Source organism: Panicum virgatum, chromosome 4N (assembly GCF_016808335.1).
Source record: "Panicum virgatum strain AP13 chromosome 4N, P.virgatum_v5, whole genome shotgun sequence".
Taxonomy (NCBI): Eukaryota; Viridiplantae; Streptophyta; class Magnoliopsida; order Poales; family Poaceae; genus Panicum; species Panicum virgatum.
Genome location: NC_053148.1, coordinates 6,106,503 through 6,125,481, shown reverse-complemented (window position 1 = coordinate 6,125,481; position 18,979 = coordinate 6,106,503). Strand labels below are relative to the sequence as shown.

Genomic DNA, 18,979 nt, shown 5'->3' with positions numbered 1-18,979 from the left:
CCGGACGGCGTGCCGCTCCTCTGGCTAGAGGCTAGCCCCGCCGCACGCCCACCCCCTTCAATAAAAGAAAAGAGGAAAAAGAAGCAGCCATGGCGTCCATCTCCCCGGAGGACGTCCGCAATGGGAACGTCGATCTGGTACGTCCGTCCTCCACCGGCGGCGCCGCCGCCACGCACGCAGCACTCGCGTCTCATGGCTTTTGGGATTGTTTTCCTTTTTTGCAGTCCAAGATGCCGGTGGAGGAGGTGTTCAAGACGCTCAAGTGCAGCCGCAAGGGGCTGTCCAGCGCGGAGGGGGAGGGCCGGCTCAAGGCGTTCGGCCCCAACAAGCTGGAGGAGAAGAAGGAGAGCAAGCTGCTCAAGTTCCTGGGCTTCATGTGGAACCCGCTGTCGTGGGTCATGGAGATGGCGGCCATCATGGCCATCGTGCTCGCCAACGGCGGCGGCAAGCCCCCCGACTGGCAGGACTTTGTCGGGATCGTGTCGCTGCTCATCATCAACTCCACCATCAGCTACATCGAGGAGGCCAACGCCGGGGACGCGGCGGCGGCGCTCATGGCGGGGCTGGCGCCCAAGACCAAGCTGCTGAGGGACGGCAGGTGGGAGGAGCAGGACGCGTCGATCCTGGTGCCCGGCGACATCATCAGCATCAAGCTCGGCGATATCATCCCCGCCGACGCGAGGCTGCTCGAGGGCGACCCGCTAAAGATCGACCAGTCCGCGCTCACCGGCGAGTCGCTGCCGGTGAACAAGCACCCCGGGCAGGAGGTGTTCTCCGGCTCCACGGTGAAGCAGGGCGAGATCGAGGCCGTCGTCATCGCCACCGGCGTGCACACCTTCTTCGGCAAGGCGGCGCACCTCGTCGACAGCACCAACAACGTCGGCCACTTCCAGCAGGTGCTGACGGCCATCGGCAACTTCTGCATCATCTCCATCGCCGCCGGCATGCTGGTGGAGGTCGTCGTCATGTACCCGATCCAGCACCGCGCGTACCGCGACGGCATCGACAACCTCCTCGTGCTGCTCATCGGCGGGATCCCCATCGCCATGCCCACTGTGCTCTCCGTCACCATGGCCATCGGCTCCCACCGCCTGTCGCAGCAGGGGGCCATCACCAAGCGCATGACCGCCATCGAGGAGATGGCCGGCATGGACATCCTCTGTAGCGACAAGACCGGCACCCTCACCCTCAACAAGCTCACCGTCGACAAGTCCCTCATCGAGGTGTACTCCAAGGGCGTCGACAAGGAGATGGTGCTCCTCTACGCCGCGAGGGCCTCTCGCGTCGAGAACCAGGACGCCATCGACACCTGCATCGTCAACATGCTCGCCGACCCCAAGGAGGCCCGCGCCGGCATCCAGGAGGTCCACTTCCTCCCCTTCAACCCGGTGGAGAAGCGCACGGCCATCACCTACATCGATGGCAACGGCGACTGGCACAGGGTCAGCAAGGGTGCTCCCGAGCAGATCATCGAGCTCTGCAACATGAGCGCCGAGGCCGAGAAGAAGGTCCACGCCCTGATCGACGGATACGCCGACCGCGGCCTCCGGTCGCTCGGCGTGTCGTACCAGCAGGTGCCGGAGAAGAGCAAGGAGAGCGCCGGCGACCCGTGGCAGTTCATCGGCCTCCTGCCGCTGTTCGACCCGCCGAGGCACGACAGCGCGGAGACCATCCGCCGCGCGCTCCACCTGGGCGTGAACGTGAAGATGATCACCGGCGACCAGCTAGCCATCGGCAAGGAGACCGGGCGGCGGCTGGGCATGGGCACCAACATGTACCCCTCGACCACCCTCCTGGGCGACAAGGGCAGCACGGTGAACGGCATGCCCATCGACGAGCTCATCGAGAAGGCCGACGGGTTCGCCGGCGTGTTCCCGGAGCACAAGTACGAGATCGTGAAGCGGCTCCAGGACCGGAGGCACATCTGCGGCATGACCGGCGACGGCGTGAACGACGCGCCGGCGCTGAAGAAGGCGGACATCGGCATCGCCGTGGACGACGCGACGGACGCGGCCCGGAGCGCGTCGGACATCGTGCTGACGGAGCCCGGGCTGAGCGTGATCGTGAGCGCCGTGCTGACGAGCCGCTCCATCTTCCAGCGCATGAAGAACTACACCATCTACGCCGTGTCCATCACCATCCGCATCGTGCTCGGCTTCCTCCTCATCGCGCTCATCTGGAAGTTCGACTTCGCGCCCTTCATGGTGCTCATCATCGCCATCCTCAACGACGGCACCATCATGACCATCTCCAAGGACCGCGTGAAGCCGTCGCCCAAGCCGGACTCGTGGAAGCTCAACGAGATCTTCGCCACCGGCATCGTGCTCGGCACCTACATGGCCCTCGTCACCGCCCTCTTCTTCTACCTCGCGCACGACACCGACTTCTTCACGGACGTGTTCGGCGTGACGTCCATCAAGGAGAACGACGGGGAGCTCATGTCGGCGCTCTACCTCCAGGTGAGCATCATCAGCCAGGCGCTCATCTTCGTGACGCGGTCCCGGAGCTGGTCCTTCGTCGAGCGGCCGGGCTACCTGCTGCTCTTCGCCTTCTTCGCCGCCCAGCTGGTGGCCACGTCCATCGCCGTGTACGCCGACTGGGAGTTCTGCCGCATCCAGGGCATCGGCTGGGCGTGGGCCGGCGCCATCTGGATGTTCAGCGTCGTCACCTACATCCCGCTTGACGTGCTCAAGTTCATGATCCGCTCTGCGCTCAGAGACAAGGGCTGCACCAGCGACCACAACAAGGCAAGCGATGCATCATCATCGACCTTGCATTGATCGGCTGCCTGCTTCTTGCTGCTCATGTCATCGTCTCCACTCCAGTGAAACATTTCCGGGCGGTGCTTGTCTCGCGCGGAGGGCGTGCACGAACAAGGAGGACTAGAGGGGCAAGGGCGGCGAGCGCGGGGCACGGGCGGTGAGCGGAGGACCAGAGGACACTCCATCCACGGCCTGAACCAGCCTGCAACCTCCTCCGATCCAACCTTCATTCTCGGCAGCAAGGACGAGCTAGCACTCCGAGCTCGCCGAGCAGGGCCACCAAGCGCGCCGAGGTCGCAAGGTACGCAGCTTCCATCTCCTCGCCGGCCGCCGGTGGCTAGCTAACCATCTCCAGCCTCTGATCTCGCCGCCGGTCTTCTTGGTGCCTGCAGCGGCGGCCGGAGAGGGAGTCCTGTGTTCTTCGTTTCCTTAGGTGTACTTGTGTTTGGGTGGATTTCGAGCGGCAAGAGGTTGGTTTGTGAAACTGGTGTATCCGATTTTGGGTCTGATCAAGTAAATATGTACCTACGGAGTATTGTTGTGTCCTTAATTCTGTACAGCTATACATTATACAACGGTACGGGAATGGTGAGGGTGTAACGTCCATATACGACATAACTAATTGTATCTACCATCTTGACAGCAGTTTTCTGGTTCATTGACTTTTTTACTTATGAGTAATGGAAGTATATTATTAGTCCAGGCATGACTAATCTCAAACAGTCCAAAGCATTTCCTACTATTAAACATGGTAAGTGGGAGACAACAGGTTAGTGAATGCCATAATACTCACTCTACTCAGGCAAAATTCACAATCTTTTTGACAGGTTTACAGAAACACAGACAAAATATAGGAAAATAAAAGCAAAGCAATTCCTCTAGGCAAGTGTGTCAACGGACCTCTGTCGAACTTGAACACCTAACCAATGCACGGACCTCTGTTGAACACCTAACCGATGCTTTCCTGGGACACCAAGAATGACTTCCAGATCAACCAAGCTTCAGCACTGACATTTGAGTTCACCATCGAAAACATAGAGCTAGCACAATTCTTAGAACAGTTAGCTCAGACATCTGAAGCAGAACCTTACTTTCTGTGTCTGTAGCATTACCGTGTGTTGACTGGAAATGTCTCCGTGCTCACTGCTCAGGTTTCAATATGGAGTAATAGTCACTGCATTAGGATAGTACCCATGGGTTTTGCACCATCCTCCTCCTTGGACTTCTACAATATCCCTGATAAAGGAAAGCATGCTTGAAGTTTGAACTGCATAAAGTTATTCATTGCAAAGGCTTCACCGCCTTCCAGCAAGTGAATTCAGAAGGTATTATGCTTTCGTCACAGGAAATAGCAGCTTTAGCAGTCAGCTTCCCAACCAAACCATGATACAGAAGGCCCCTTGCACCAAGCCCACCAACTAGCCAAAATTTACAGTTGCTCTTCTTGCCTATCATTTCATCCAAACAACCCAAAAGTGGTAATGATCCATTTGCTGTTAGTGGAGGCATGGCTCGTATCCCAGCCCTTGCGTGCACAAAGTCCCATTTAGTTATTCCTGGATAAACACCAGAAGCTTTTGGGAGCAGTTCATCCTTTGCCATAAGAGCTTCTTCATCAGATACAGTTGAAGAGTAGTTCTCAGACTTCCATTGCCAAGTTGATCCAATTGAAACTGTGCGGGGACCTTGGAATGCCATCCATGCATCAGATAAGATCGAAGGGCTTTGATTGCCATATTCCTCTCTGCAGGAAGTAAATGCATCAATCAGATTTTTTGAACTAATGCTGTAATGACTTTCAAGTACACAGAACCTCCTTACACTGTATCTGATGGCAACTGGAATTCAACAATAACTCCTCTACAGGATCTAAGAGGCAACTTATTTGCAAGTTCAGGAAGTGAGCAAGCTTTTGCCCCAAGGCAGATGATCACCGAATCATAATCACCTGCACATGTTTGAAGTGGCTTAGGCATAAAAAAATTCTTAATGGTTATTGCAATGCAATTGCTTCAAAGAGCAAACTGTCACACATATGCAATCCATTAACATTTTTGCTGAACTGATAAAGTGTCAAGGTGACAATATTGGAGTTCAGATTTAGTAGCGGCATCACTTAAAATACTTAAGCGCAGACCGAAACTACAATTATGTAAAGAACAACGCCAAAATAGAAGTCCAAGTTATTGGTTAAGTAATATGCTCATTAGAGACTACAAGAATGTACCTGCCAATTGGTGTAGATTATCAACATGGTGCTTGTAAAGCTTCAATTCTTTCGACTCACTTGGTAATGAGGATGCTTCATCTGCCAGATTTTGGCATGCAGAGAACAGTGCCTGTACAAATCCAGGAACGAAGTAGACCAGCTTATAAGAACAGAGGATGGCAGAACAAGTGAGACCAAGACAAAGCGAGAAGCAATGCAGCACCTGTAAATATTTCTTAGGGTTGATGTTCAGTGCCAGTGGCATATAAACTGCAAAGTCAAATGGAACACACAACCCAGGGATCAGGTGCTGCGCGGCAGCAGAATCAAGCACCTGAAGGCTGCAACTCTCGAGGCAACTCTGAGCATTCTATCTTGAATAGGTCGAAGCAATTAAAATGGTGCGCCACAAACACAACAGAAGCACCTGAGAGAGCATCTGCGTAATCTTAGTTCAGCAATACCTCCAGCAATATATCAGCGGCCTTCTCAGTTGTAGGTGGCCGCACAATCCCCCTGCTCAGTTACAAACCCATCTTAAACATAGAGCAGCAGGAGACAAGTAAGGACTAAGACTACTAATACAGACTACAGAGATGGAATGATTACCTTCTCCAGATAAGGCTCTCGTCTTGACTAGTCATATCTGATGCGGCGGTTCCATTTGCCTGCTCTGCGCTTCGGAGGAGATCCATGCTCTCTTTCCAGAACTCAGCACCCCTCCAGAGAAGCTTCACTGCAGTTAACGGAGAATTCATAGATGTGACGAATATGGATTAAGCTGGATACTGGGTGCCAAATCATTCGCTGAATAGCATAGGTAGGGTACGAAACTAATGATTTTAAACCATAATTTGCGATGCTGGACACAATGAAGTGGCGGACCTTTAGGTGAGTAGGGATGGAGAAGCCCTCCCGAGACGCCCGACGCGCCTCCCCCGACCCCGTTCTCGTCGTAGATGTCCACGGACACGCGGGAATCCCTCGGGCTATGCTGAAATCGACACCGGCGGGTTCAGGCCATTCTGCTTGTCACAGCACAAAGGGGGAGAGAGAAGAGGAAGGGGGAAGCGGAGGCGTGGAGGGGGAGGGTGACCTTGAGGAGGTGCCACGCGACGGAGAGACCCGCGAAGCCCGCGCCGAGGACGGCGTACCGTAGGGGACGGCGGCCGTGCTCTCCTGCCGGCGCGGGAGAGGAAGCGGCTGCGACGGTTCGCCTGGAGTGGAGGGTGAGGCTGGGAAGCAGACGGGAAGGAGCCGAGGGCGGCATGGCGTCAGGCTCTCTGGGCACTGGGCTTGGAACTTGTAGAGGATGCTGCTGGCGGCGGCAGGGCTCCTGCTGCTGCGGAGAGAAGAACTATGCCGGAGCGGGTGAGGATGCCACGCGGCGAGGATTTTTCTTGTGGGGTGGCGGCGAGGATTTCGTGGGCCGAGCTCACTCTCAGCCCGTACGACATTTTAGTCCGTATTGGGCCTTCTAAGATAATAATGGAAAAAGTTCTTTTTCCTCCCTTAACTTTGGGCCGAATCTATTTTTCCTCCCTGGACCATCGTTCGACTGGACGCGGATGAGTGGAACGTTGAAGACCCAGACGCGTAGCTTTGGAGTGTATGGAATTGCACACTCGTGGGCTGAGTGTGTAATTCATTTCCGTTCTTATATATTGTAGTGGTGGATTCTATGTTTATCAAATTTTGTATAAATGGTAGACACACTTGTATATTATTATGTATTTCAAGCTCGGTTTGTAATTTAAATGTTTCATAGCATGTGGTGTTTGTATTTTTAAGTAGTGTGTGGTGCTCGTAGCATCTGCGCTCACCTTCGTGTGAAACTACCGGTGTTGTTTCGATCGGGCCGTGAGTTGAGAAAGGATCGCCAAATTAAACCATTAAGCTAATGCGCCTGATGTGTTCAAATTACAGTCATTATGCTTAATTTGAAGTCCAGCCTCCTCCGACTCACAAAACCGTTCATATAACCTCCATGAACAGTTTAAGAGTGAGGTGGCAGCAGTTATTCTACTTTTCTTTTATTTTTTATTTTGACAAAATCTTTAAAAAATCACAGTAAATTACAAACAAATCATAAAAGAGAAAATCTAATTTTGTTGAACTCCACGTAAGTAGATCTATACATTGAATATATTATATGATATACTTTAGTACAAATTATTTTCTATAATTTTAGATATATGATTTTTTGTAATTAATTTATATCTATAGTTTCTATTGTCCAATTATAGTGAATTTTTTATGGTGGGCTAATCATTCTATGATTGATATAGTACAAATTTTATAATTATTGGATCATATTTGACTGAGTTATAGATTTATTTATATAAACCTAGATAAATCTAGACCAATCTATAAATAAACATAGATAAATCAATAACTCAGTCATACATAATCTGATAATCATAAATTTTTTACTACATCTCAATCATATAATGATTAGACCGCCATAAAAATTTCACCGTAATTGGACGACGGAGACTATAACTATAAATTAATTACAGAAAAATATATATCTAAATCTACAGCAAAACATTTGTACTAAATTATGTCATATAATATGTTTCATGTGTAGATTTGCTTATGTGGAGTTCAACAAAATCAAATTATCCCTTTTATGATTTTTTTGTGATTTACTGTGATTTTTCAAAAAATTTATCAAAATAAAAAAATAAAATAAAAAAAAGCAAAACCGCTGCAACCTCACTGTAACACCCCGGGTGTTTACACAGTAATTAAATAGGTGTCTGCACAGTAATTGTGTTTGTTGCTATGCATCTTGTGCTTGAAATGCGTAAAAAGGATCTTTTTGTAATTATGAAAGGTTATATGTGTAATTATGATTCTATGCAAGGTCCTTTTTGCAGTTGTGTTGAATGGGTTGTGTAATTATAGTTTTAGTGGAGGGTGTTGTGCAAAATTTCAGTGCATTTAATGCATGGTAGTCATTTTGCTTGTAAGTCTACATTTGAAGTGATTTTGCTTTGAAAAAGACAAATTTCCTAGAATTCAAAATCCCTTCAATGATTTTAATTTTAGCTCTTGAGTATTTGGTCAAATAAATTTTTGCACAACATCAAAGTTGTAGATCTTGAAAAGTTGAACAACTTTCATGTTGGGCACTTTTTCATTTGAGCTTTGGTTTAAAAGTTATTGCTTGTTTACAGAAAGGTCCCTGGAACTTTTAGAAATTGCAAAATCGCCCTTATGACCATCTCCCCCTCCCTGCTCTGCTTCTCGCCGCCGGCCACCGACAGCGCCGCCGTGGAGCGCCTTCCCGGCTTTCCCGGCCATTACTTCGCCGTGCGCTGGCTTCCACGCGTCGCCGGCGAGCTCCTCCCCCTCCTGTTGCCTCGTGCTGGAGCCTCCACCCCTCGCCACGCACCCCCGCCGTGCCCAGAACCTCCCCGGCGGCCGCCACCGCGACGCCGCCGTGGAGAGCCCAAACCAGAGGCCCAGCTCTCGATCTTTCGCGCGCCTGAGCACTACAAGAACCCCAGGATTCGATTTCACTCGCTCCTTTGCTCTCTCCTCGCTCCCACGCTGCAGAACACCATCGCCGCCCCGCTTGAACCCCGGCGAGCTCCACCCCACCGCGGAGCCGCCAACCCAGACCCGCTCCACCCCTACATCCCCCACCATTAGCACCGCCTCGACCTCGCGCAGCTCCTAGGCCATTTCCCCTCACCCGAACACCACCGGAGCCACCCCGCCGCCGTGCTCCGAGCCCGCAAGCCGCCGCTCGCCGTCGACACCCCCTCTCCGACCGCCCTAGCCTCGATTCCAAGCACCCAGAGGTGCGCCTTGAACCCGTGAGGCTCACGCACCCCTCCACCCTCGCCGCCGGTGAGCCCCTCGCCGGGAAACCACCGGTCAAACCTTGCCTCCCCCTCTGACCCGACCCGAGGAGCTCGGTTTTGAATTTGAGAAAGCTCAGGGGGTTGTCTGCGATGTCAGTGACTCAGAGGAATAGTGCTCTAAGGACTTGTTTGAAATAGTTTGCTGTGATCTTTGAAATTCAATATCAATTTGTAGAAAATTCGTAAAATAGCAAATCTTGATGTTTTGGAATCCTCTTGAAGATCTCTATGCAGTAGAACCATAATATGTTAGGCTTTAGTTGCAAACTTTTGCTGTATAAATGGTTTTGTGTTAATAGGTATATAAATACTTGTTCTTTAATCTTTTTCTTATCTGATGCTTAAAAGCTTGTATTGCTCTGAAATTTTTGTGGTAGTTGAATCATGTTACACTAGCTTTGCTATAAAAATTTCATGATCAGTTCTCTTGTGTAGCTATTTATTTGATTTAATCTTTGTTTAGTAGACTTTAATCATGATAAATAGTTTCTGTTCTTGTTAAATCCTGAAACTATTCCTGAGTGTTCATCTAGAATATCTTAACTTGTCCACGAAGTTTGAGCATCAGTTAATGGCTAGAACAGGAGCTAAAATTTAATCTTTCTAAACTGATGTCTGTTTTGTTTATTTTCTCAGAATTATTTCTGTATAGATAAAATCGTGAGAAATTCACAGTTGATAAATCATCCCTGTGTAGATCTCCTGTTAAATTTTGAGCTTCTACTTTGCTATATTTTAGTCTGTATAATTCAAGCTTGTGCTAGGTGTTGCCTGCATAAATGATTTATTGTGATTAAATGGTTACATGTCTTCATATGAGTTTTGCAGGGTAGCTTAGTATGTTCATGTTCTGTTTAGTGTAATTTTGGTATAATTTATTTCTATTTGTACTCTGAGTTGTTGATTTATTTGTAAACCGTGACTTAATTGTATAGGAAATCACCCCCACTTGTTTATGAAGTTAGTCAACTTCATTTGTGCTGTTGATCATGATGCCTTGTGTAGTTAAATTTGTTATTTAACTACTCTATAAACGATTGCCCATGTTTGTTTATAATGTTGTTCTTGCATTACATATAGATACGACTACTTTGTCAGACGGGACGTACGAGTTGATTCCGGAGTCTAACGGAGGTGATCTCGAAGCTCAAGTGAACACTGCGGAACTAACTGAAGCCCTGAACCAAAGTTCGGAAGAGCCTAGCGCTGAAATAGTTAGCAACTACCGAGAAGGCAAGCCCCGGACATAACCTATACTTCAAATTAATTTCATTTACTGTATTATTTTACTTGTGCATTTACAGTTCATAGGAGTTGAATTGAAACTCTAGATGCATGATCCTAGGAACCTATGTACTGAACACTAGACTTGAGTTCGAATAATTGCTAAGCTTATAGGACCGGTAAAAGTCGAGTGATTGCCTGTCACTCGCGAGCTTTATAGGAATTTCCTGTTTACTTTCTGTTATCAATATAAGGACTACGGACGGGGTTGTGTTCGATATCATGACCTTATGTGATACCCCGTCTGTGTTGATGAACTTGCTAAGGTCGCGGTGTGTGGTAGTGCTGGTTAAGTTTTTGAATGTACTAGTCACATGCCGTAAATATGGTACGCGGCAAGCCTAGTAGCCGATTGGACCGGGGAGTGGATATACCTGACACTCTCTCTTAGAGATAGGTTTTATTTTATGTTGCGCAACACCACGACTTCTAGGGACAAGGGTGGACCGAGCACGGTTGGACCTTGGAGCCCTGTAGTCGGGGAGAGTGTTCCTATCCACAAGCCGGAAAGAAAGGTCAACGGTTGTTTGGGAATGACCCGACGGTATTCCAGACGTGTGTGCTAGGTTACCCTTGCAAGGTTGAATTTCGATTCAGAATCGTCCGCCTCTCACGATGAAATGAGACTGCTTGATCTCTTTGCCACACAGAGTAATAAGAGCAACAATATCCTTATTAATCTTGATGTTTGCTTAGAAGTTCCACCATGTTTGGTTAGTAGATGCTTACATAGAATGGTTAATCAACTAGAATCTTGAAGCTAAAACTTGAAAGTAAGGACCTACTCTTTATTGCTTTTCAGCAAAGGAAAAACCAGAGCCTTACAAAGCCTTGCATAGTCTAGCTAAGGTGGGCTTCTTATACCCGTTGTCGGTCAAGTCTTGCTGAGTATTAGAATACTCAGCCTTGCTGTTGAAACCCTTTTTCAGGTATGACTTTTGAGGATCAGATCGCTAGCTTGACCTATCCTTGCTCGTTGCCTCCTGGCTGGTCCGTAGAGTGGGATACGTCTTCGGCCGGCAATGACTATGACGAGTGATACCATGCCTGGGCTAGCCTGGTATCCTTTTTGCGACGTGTTGTAGCCGTCGTGTTTTATCTTCCGCTGTTTTAAACTCTGATTCTACACTTATGTTTTGTATAACTGTTTTACTTAAGTTGGTGTTGTAATAATCTTTTGAACTGGTTTGTAATCTTTAATATGCCTGTGTTGTAAAATTGTGGTTGTAATATCTCTGGACTCGCCTTCGTGCGGGGTATGCTTGTTCGATCCGAGAATCGGTGGTTGTATCGGGACGTTACCCGACAGACCAAAAATTGTTCCGTTTGAAGTGCGTTTAAGCTAATGTTGCCTTTATGGTGATGGTTTACGTACTTGAGCCGGGATAATTTAGGCGGTTCTGCCACAGCTGGCATCAGAGCTACAAGCATATACCAGAGGTGTTGGAACCTTAAAAATCGCTTTCCATATAAAATTGGAACCATAAAGAATTTCGGAAAACTACGTTGGATTCGTTAAGAGTTGTGTTTAGAACGTAAAGTCCTAGGGAATTTATGGGAATTACTAGGTGGTTATTTTTGTATGGTTTATGTTATCTGACTTCCAGCACTTTATATTTTGTCAAACCATACTCACAAGCAACTCTTAATTCTTGTAACGACGCACCTACGTGAGGTAAGATGGTAAGGATCCTCAGTCAGCTGAGGGAGTCTGACCTTCCCGTCGGCGATGCGAACCGAACGCTGTGCTCAAGCAGTGGCCTACTTGAGCTGCTGCCAATATACCGACCTCGGTCGACTATATTGGGAGTAAAGAAATTTGTGAATACGCCTCTGAGTAGCGTATGCTAACGTTGGCCATACGGCGGAAATTGTATGGCTGCCGCTTCTATAGTGAGCGGTAATGTTTGGGAACGCTTTCATGAGTGCTGGCATGAAAGGTTCATTGGGGTTATATATTTATGTTCTGTCAATCTTATGCAGGTACGCTAACCACGATTCGATAAGATAAGAACGGTTAGAATGTATCGACTAGCTATATAGGGAGAGCCGTATTTATGTATGCCACCGTGCTAACCACGTAAGCCCAACGATAGTTGGCAATTGTTTATCTTGTGAGGAACGAACAGGACGTGCATGCATATCTAGTTGATGTTTGATTTGTTCCTAGTACTTGAAGTTGCTACATGAGCTTGTTAAGGAATTTCTAGTATGAATCCTTATAAGATAAGGGTTAGTGTGCTTAAAACATGAGTGAGTGAAACTCTGATATTAGTAGCATACTTGTAAAATGCTTAGGTTTCCTTAGATGAAAAATATGGTTTCGAGTCATGCCTTCCTCCTAAGCCCCATCTTGTTGTTATAAGGATCTTTTCATTCCTTAGAATCTCAAATGATGAACCAGTACCGATTGTGGTTTATTATTCTTTGAGTTTGGAATCATATCATCTTGTGAATTAGAATCACATTTGTTTTACCGCAGTCTTCTTAAAGCTTTATTTGAGAAGTCTTGAGATAATTGTATTACTCACATTTGAATCCTTTTTGATTCAGATGGCGACTTGTTCCCAGATCTTTTGGGATGAGGAGGGAAATGCTCATACCGATTGTCTGTACTGGGAGGGTTTTCCGAGGATTCTTTGGGATTCACTTCGTATCTTCCACTACCCAGATCCACCCCAGTACACGGGACGCCAGTTTTCGGAGGATGGAATTAAGAAGAACAGAGTTAAGATAATCATTCCTCAGCACCCCACCTTGGAGTGGCCACCAATTGAGATTGAGGTGATTGGGTATCGTCTTGTGGATGCGTTTGAGAAAGCAGCTCTCAACGCTATCACCATTTTTTGTGAGCACCATCCCGAGGAGGTAGCAGCATATCCTATTGGTTTGTTTCCAGCAGTCAGTTCTGGCAATGCAGAGTGGCTGTTCAGGGTCACACACTTTGGGCACTTGATTGGTGATGTAGCGGATGAGACTATCGAGGCAGTAGTCAGATATATGAATGCCCAGTCTCACTACCAGATACTTCAGCAGCGACACATGGACCAGGTGATAGACTTGGCCCAGAGTTTTCAGCGAGGCCTTCGTTTGAAGGATATTCAGATTGAGGGACTTCAGGATGCCGTTGCTGGGAGGGACACTGCTATTGCACAGTTTGAGCATCAGGCTATGGAGTATGGTGCTGAGATAGAGCAGCGCAACACAGTTATCGGTTTTCTTCAGGCGCAGGTGAATGAGCTGCAAGCAGATTGGGCTGATGCTTTAGCACATGTTGGTATGCTCCAGGAGCAACTAGATGCCCCAGCTGAGCCGGCAGCAGCAGAGGAGGACCCAGAGGAGATTGAGGGAGTATCTGACTTAGATTCAGAGCACGCACTTGCTGAGCCTAACCCTCAGCCGGACGACTCTTCTTCCGGTAGTGCCTCTTCTGTGGGCAACCTCGACGACTTCTAGGCGACTTAGACTTGTCCTAGATAGTTGTGTTCTCTTGTTGTAGCATATGTATATAGGGAAGATGTTATTGTAAAATAGCCTTAGGAAGGAGTACCACTTGCTGTATTATATGTGGTAAGGTTAAGCGATGTTAGGTTGTAAGAACAAGGCTGCTTTGGATGTAATATAAGTAGCGACTACCAGTTTGGAAATCATAATCTTTCTACTTAGCAAATCTCTTTATTTGTGCATCTTCACGCCGTTTGATGAATACAAGAGGTTGCAAATTTTTGTGGCATATGTGCTCATCAAATGTTAGCATGTTGAATCTGTGAGACTAAATTTTAGTCCAACCCCTTCTATGATCTCTGTTGTTTAGCAACATAGTACATAGCGATGAAGAGCGAATTGATAGATTATTTTCTTTACTCTTTGCTCTCAGCATTGAGTCTCTATACGATGAAGCATGAAGCTATCTAGCCGCTGACCAGTTTTGAATTTTTGCGAGTTGCACATTTATGTGTTGTGCACATTGTGCTACACCGCATCTAGTTATATTTTTGCTGATTTTGTTTTATCCAAATGTATGATCATTATACGTACCATTGATTTTGGAAGCGAGAAATATGTATCTAATGGATGTCTTCCATGATTATAGATGGTTGGTCATACACGCGGAACTCCTGATGGCTTCGGTTGTGAAAATGGCAGTGGATCTCAGCAACCACCGCCACCCCCGTCGAATCTGGCCGAGTTAATGGCCATGCAAACAGAGCTGCTTCGCCAGCTAGTCCATGGGCAACAAAATCAGCCACGCCAACAGTATGGAGGAAGGGAGGCACAACCAGCGGGTTACCAGGAATTCTTTGGTACCCAACCTCCACTTTTCAGCAAAGCTAATGACCCATTGGATGCCGATGCTTGGCTTCGTACAATCAATTCCAAGTTTGCTTTGTTAGCGGTACCATGTATTGATGCGAACAAGGCCCCCTTTGCCGCCCAACAGCTTCGCGGTCCTGCACGTATATGGTGGGATAATTATTGTGAAATGCAGCCTGCTGAACATATCATATCTTGGGAGGAATTCAGAACTGCATTCAGATCACATCATATTCCGGAAAGACTAATTGAAAGAAAGTTGAATGAATTCTTGGCTCTAGATCAGGGAACCCGCACTGTTCTTCAATATGCACAGACCTTCAATCATCTGTGCCAATATGCGGGCCATCATGCTAATACTGATGCCAAGAAACGTGATCGTTTCCGTCGTGGCCTCAATACTAAGCTCAAAGAACGTTTAAACTTGGTTCAGCCTAATACCTATAATGAGCTGGTTAATATGGCCATTACACAGGAAGATTGTATTGCTGCACATCGTGCTGAGAAAAAGCGGAAGGCACCAACGGGACCCTCGAGTGCCCAGCCACCGAGGTATCGCCTGGTGCAGAATACTCCACCTAGACCTCCACAAAGAAATGCCCCAGTGGGTAGGTTTGTCTTTAGGCCGCCTCAGCAACAAGGAGGATTCAGACCTCCAGTGCCTCAGCAACAGCAACAGCAGCAGTTTAGCCCAAGGTCGAATGCCCCACAGTTCAATAGTGGGAATAGTAATAATCGATGTTTCAACTGCGGCAGTGCTTCTCATTTTGCCAAGAATTGTCCACAACCCAGAAGGAATAATCCAGGGCAAAACTCTAATCAGAACAACAACAACAACAACAACAACAACAACAACAACAACAACAAGGGCAAGGGCAAGAGGCAAATGGTGCAAGTCCGGCAAGGGCGAGTTAATTTCACTACTCTTGCAGACCTTCCAGCAGGAGCACCAGTTATGACGGGTACTTTCTCTATCCACAATAAGCCCACAGTCATATTATTTGATTCTGGTGCAACGCATAGTTTTATAAGTGCCAAATTTGGAGCCAGATTAGGATTGGATTTTTGTCATACTAAGGGATCTTTTATGATAACAACCCCTGGTGGGAGGATAGCTTCCAATCAAATCACTACACATGTACCCCTTAAGTTGGGTAGTAAAGTGATAAAGACAGATTTGATTTTGTTGAATTTAGAAGGCATGGATGTTATTTTGGGCATGGATTGGATGACTAAACATAAAGTACTGTTAGATATCTCTTCCCGAGCTATCGAGATAGATTCACCACATCAAGGAGCCACCATACTCTATCTGCCGCAACGAGAGTGCATTAACTCTTGTGCTTATGTCACAAAAGAAATTAAACTTGAAGATATCCCTATCGTGTGGGAGTATGCGGATGTATTTCCAGAGGATTTACCTGGAATGCCTCCTGATAGGGACATCGAGTTTGTTATCGAACTTCAACCCGGTACCGCCCCTATTTATAAGAGGTCGTACCGAATGCCTCCAAATGAATTAGCAGAATTGAAAGTCCAACTCCAAGACCTTCTTGACAAAGGTTTTATACGTCCAAGTTCTTCACCCTGGGGATGTCCAGCCCTGTTTGTGAAGAAGAAAGACAATAGTTTGAGGCTATGTGTTGATTATCGACCACTCAATGCGGTCACTATTAAAAACAAGTATCCTCTTCCCCGCATTGATATTCTGTTTGATCAGTTAGCTGGAGCTAAGGTTTTCTCTAAGATTGATCTTCGTTCTGGCTACCATCAAATAAAGATCAAGCCTTGTGATATTCCAAAGACTGCTTTCTCTACCAGATATGGACTATATGAATATTTGGTTATGTCTTTTGGTCTTACCAACGCCCCAGCATATTTTATGTACTTGATGAATTCAATCTTCATGCCGGAGCTGGATAAATTCGTCGTGGTTTTCATTGACGATATCTTGATCTACTCCAAGAATGAAGAAGATCATGCTGAACATTTGCGTATCGTTCTCCAACTATTACGAGATCATCATCTTTATGCCAAATTCTCCAAGTGTGAATTTTGGTTGGACAATGTGAAATTCTTAGGTCACACTATCTCCAGTGATGGTATATCTGTTGATCCAACTAAAGTACAAGAAGTGATGGATTGGGAATCTCCTATTTCAGTTCATCAAATTCGCAGTTTTCTTGGTTTAGCTGGATATTATCGTCGATTCATTACTGATTTCTCCAGAATAGCCAAGCCTATGACGGAGTTATTGAAGAAGGGAGTGAAGTTTGTTTGGAATGATAAGTGTGAAGGAGCTTTCCAAACTCTCAAAGCAAGATTAACTACCGCTCCAGTATTGTCTACACCGGACAGTACTAAACCTTTTGATGTCTATTGTGATGCGTCGGGTACGGGACTTGGTTGTGTGCTTATGCAGGACAACCGGGTTATCTCTTATGCATCAAGAGCTCTCCGGGATCATGAGAAGAATTATCCAACCCATGATCTGGAATTAGCAGCTGTCATTCACGCTCTTAAGATGTGGAGACATCATCTTATGGGAACTCACTGTAATGTTTACACTGACCATAAGAGCCTCAAATATATCTTCACTCAAGCTGATCTCAACATGAGACAGAGACGCTGGCTGGAGTTGATAAAGGATTATGATCTAGAAGTGCACTATCATCCAGGAAAGGCTAATGTGGTTGCGGATGCACTCAGCCGCAAGTCACAATGCCATTGTCTATCTGTAGAACCATTCAATGAAACTCTATGCCAGGAAATGATGAAGTTAAATCTAGAAATGGTACCCCAAGGAAGTTTGAACCATATATCCCTTGAGCCTACACTTCATGATAGCATCATCATGGGACAATTACATGATGAGGGTATCAAGGTCATCAAGGAAAAGTTATCACAGGGAGAAGCAAAGTATAAATGTTTCAGAGTGGATCATAGGGGAGTTCTATGGTTTGAATCCCGACTGGTGGTACCTAAGGATCATCAGCTTAGAAAGCAAATCCTTGATGAAGCACATCTTTCGAAATTTTCGATTCATCCCGGTGGTACCAAGATGTACCATGATCTCAAACAAAATTTCTGGTGGACTCGAATGAAAAGAGAGATCGCCAGATATGTTTCTGAGTGTGATGTCTGTCAAAGAGTTAAAGCTAGTCATTTGAAAGTAGCTGGTACTCTCCAACCTTTATCTATTCCATCCTGGAAATGGGAGGACATCAGTATGGATTTTATCGTTAGTTTACCCACTACTCCTCATAAGCATGACTCTGTTTGGGTAATCGTTGATAGACTCACCAAGACCGCTCATTTTATTCATGTACACACCACTTATCCTGCCAAGAGGTACGCAGAGATTTATCTCGATCAGATTGTTCGTTTACATGGAATTCCAAAGACGATTATTTTTGATCGCGGGCCTCAGTTTATAGCACGTTTCTGGGAGCAAATGCAGGAATCCGTTGGAACAAAATTGATTCGTAGTTCAGCTTATCATCCACAAACAGATGGGCAAACTGAACGAATCAATCAAATCCTTGAAGACATGTTGAGGGCATGTGTTATTCAATATGGCAAGAATTGGGTTAAATGCCTAGCACTGGCAGAGTTTTCATACAATAATAGCTATCAATCTAGCTTGCAAATGGCACCATTTGAAGCATTATACGGTCGAAGGTGTCGAACTCCTTTGAATTGGTCACAAGCTGGAGAACGCAAAATTTTTGGGCCAGATTTAGTTTCGGAGGCTGAGGAGCAAGTCAGAATTATCCAGGTTAATCTTAAAGCAGCTCAATTAAGACAGAAAAGTTATGCAGACAAAAGGAGAGATCCTTTACAATTCGAGGTAGGAGACTTTGTATATTTGCGAGTATCTCCTACTAAAGGTGTTCAACGCTTTGGCTTAAAAGGGAAATTAGCACCCCGATACATCGGACCATTTGAAATTATCGAAACTTGTGGACCCGTTGCCTACCGACTTCGTCTTCCCTCTTAGTTGGCCGCCGTTCATGATGTCTTCCATGTATCACAACTTCGGAAGTGCACCAGGGTACCTACTGAAATCCTTGAACCACAGGATATCGAGATTGAATCCGATCTATCTTATACGGAGTATCCAATCAAGATTCTTGACACAAAAGAAAGAAGTACTAGAAGGGACAAAGTTAAAATGTACAAAATCCAGTGGAATCAGCATACTGTAGAAGAAGCTACTTGGGAAACTGAAAATTTTCTCCAAAGAAACTTTCCCGACTTTCTTAGAACCAGTCCAGGTACCAAGTCGTTGCACCCTTTTCTTACTATAATCTCGGGACAAGATTCCTGTTAGGGGGGAAGGCTGTAACACCCCGGGTGTTTACACAGTAATTAAATAGGTGTCTGCACAGTAATTGTGTTTGTTGCTATGCATCTTGTGCTTGAAATGCGTAAAAATGATCTTTTTGTAATTATGAAAGGTTATATGTGTAATTATGATTCTATGCAAGGTCCTTTTTGCAGTTGTGTTGAATGGGTTGTGTAATTATAGTTTT

The 18,979-nt window shown here is 46.4% G+C and overlaps 2 protein-coding genes across 2 annotated transcripts; one reads left to right on the top strand and one right to left on the bottom strand.

Annotated features, from left to right (window-relative positions):
• Nucleotides 1-89: 89 nt before the first annotated feature.
• Nucleotides 90-4,021, top strand: LOC120669049 (ATPase 6, plasma membrane-type-like). The gene is made up of 3 exons (XM_039948874.1): nucleotides 90-137; nucleotides 225-2,747; nucleotides 3,869-4,021. The coding sequence occupies exons 1-3, from the start codon at nucleotides 90-92 to the stop codon at nucleotides 4,019-4,021; spliced, it is 2,724 nt and encodes a 907-aa protein (XP_039804808.1).
• On the bottom strand, nucleotides 3,481-6,348 carry LOC120670078. The gene is made up of 8 exons (XM_039950066.1): nucleotides 6,068-6,348; nucleotides 5,857-5,965; nucleotides 5,581-5,707; nucleotides 5,436-5,487; nucleotides 5,195-5,341; nucleotides 4,990-5,101; nucleotides 4,584-4,710; nucleotides 3,481-4,506 (listed from the first exon to the last, which is right to left on the bottom strand). Exons 1-8 carry the CDS (start codon nucleotides 6,239-6,241, stop codon nucleotides 4,044-4,046), a joined length of 1,311 nt encoding a protein of 436 aa, XP_039806000.1. The 5' UTR covers nucleotides 6,242-6,348; the 3' UTR covers nucleotides 3,481-4,043.
• Between the last annotated feature and the right edge of the window lie 12,631 nt (nucleotides 6,349-18,979).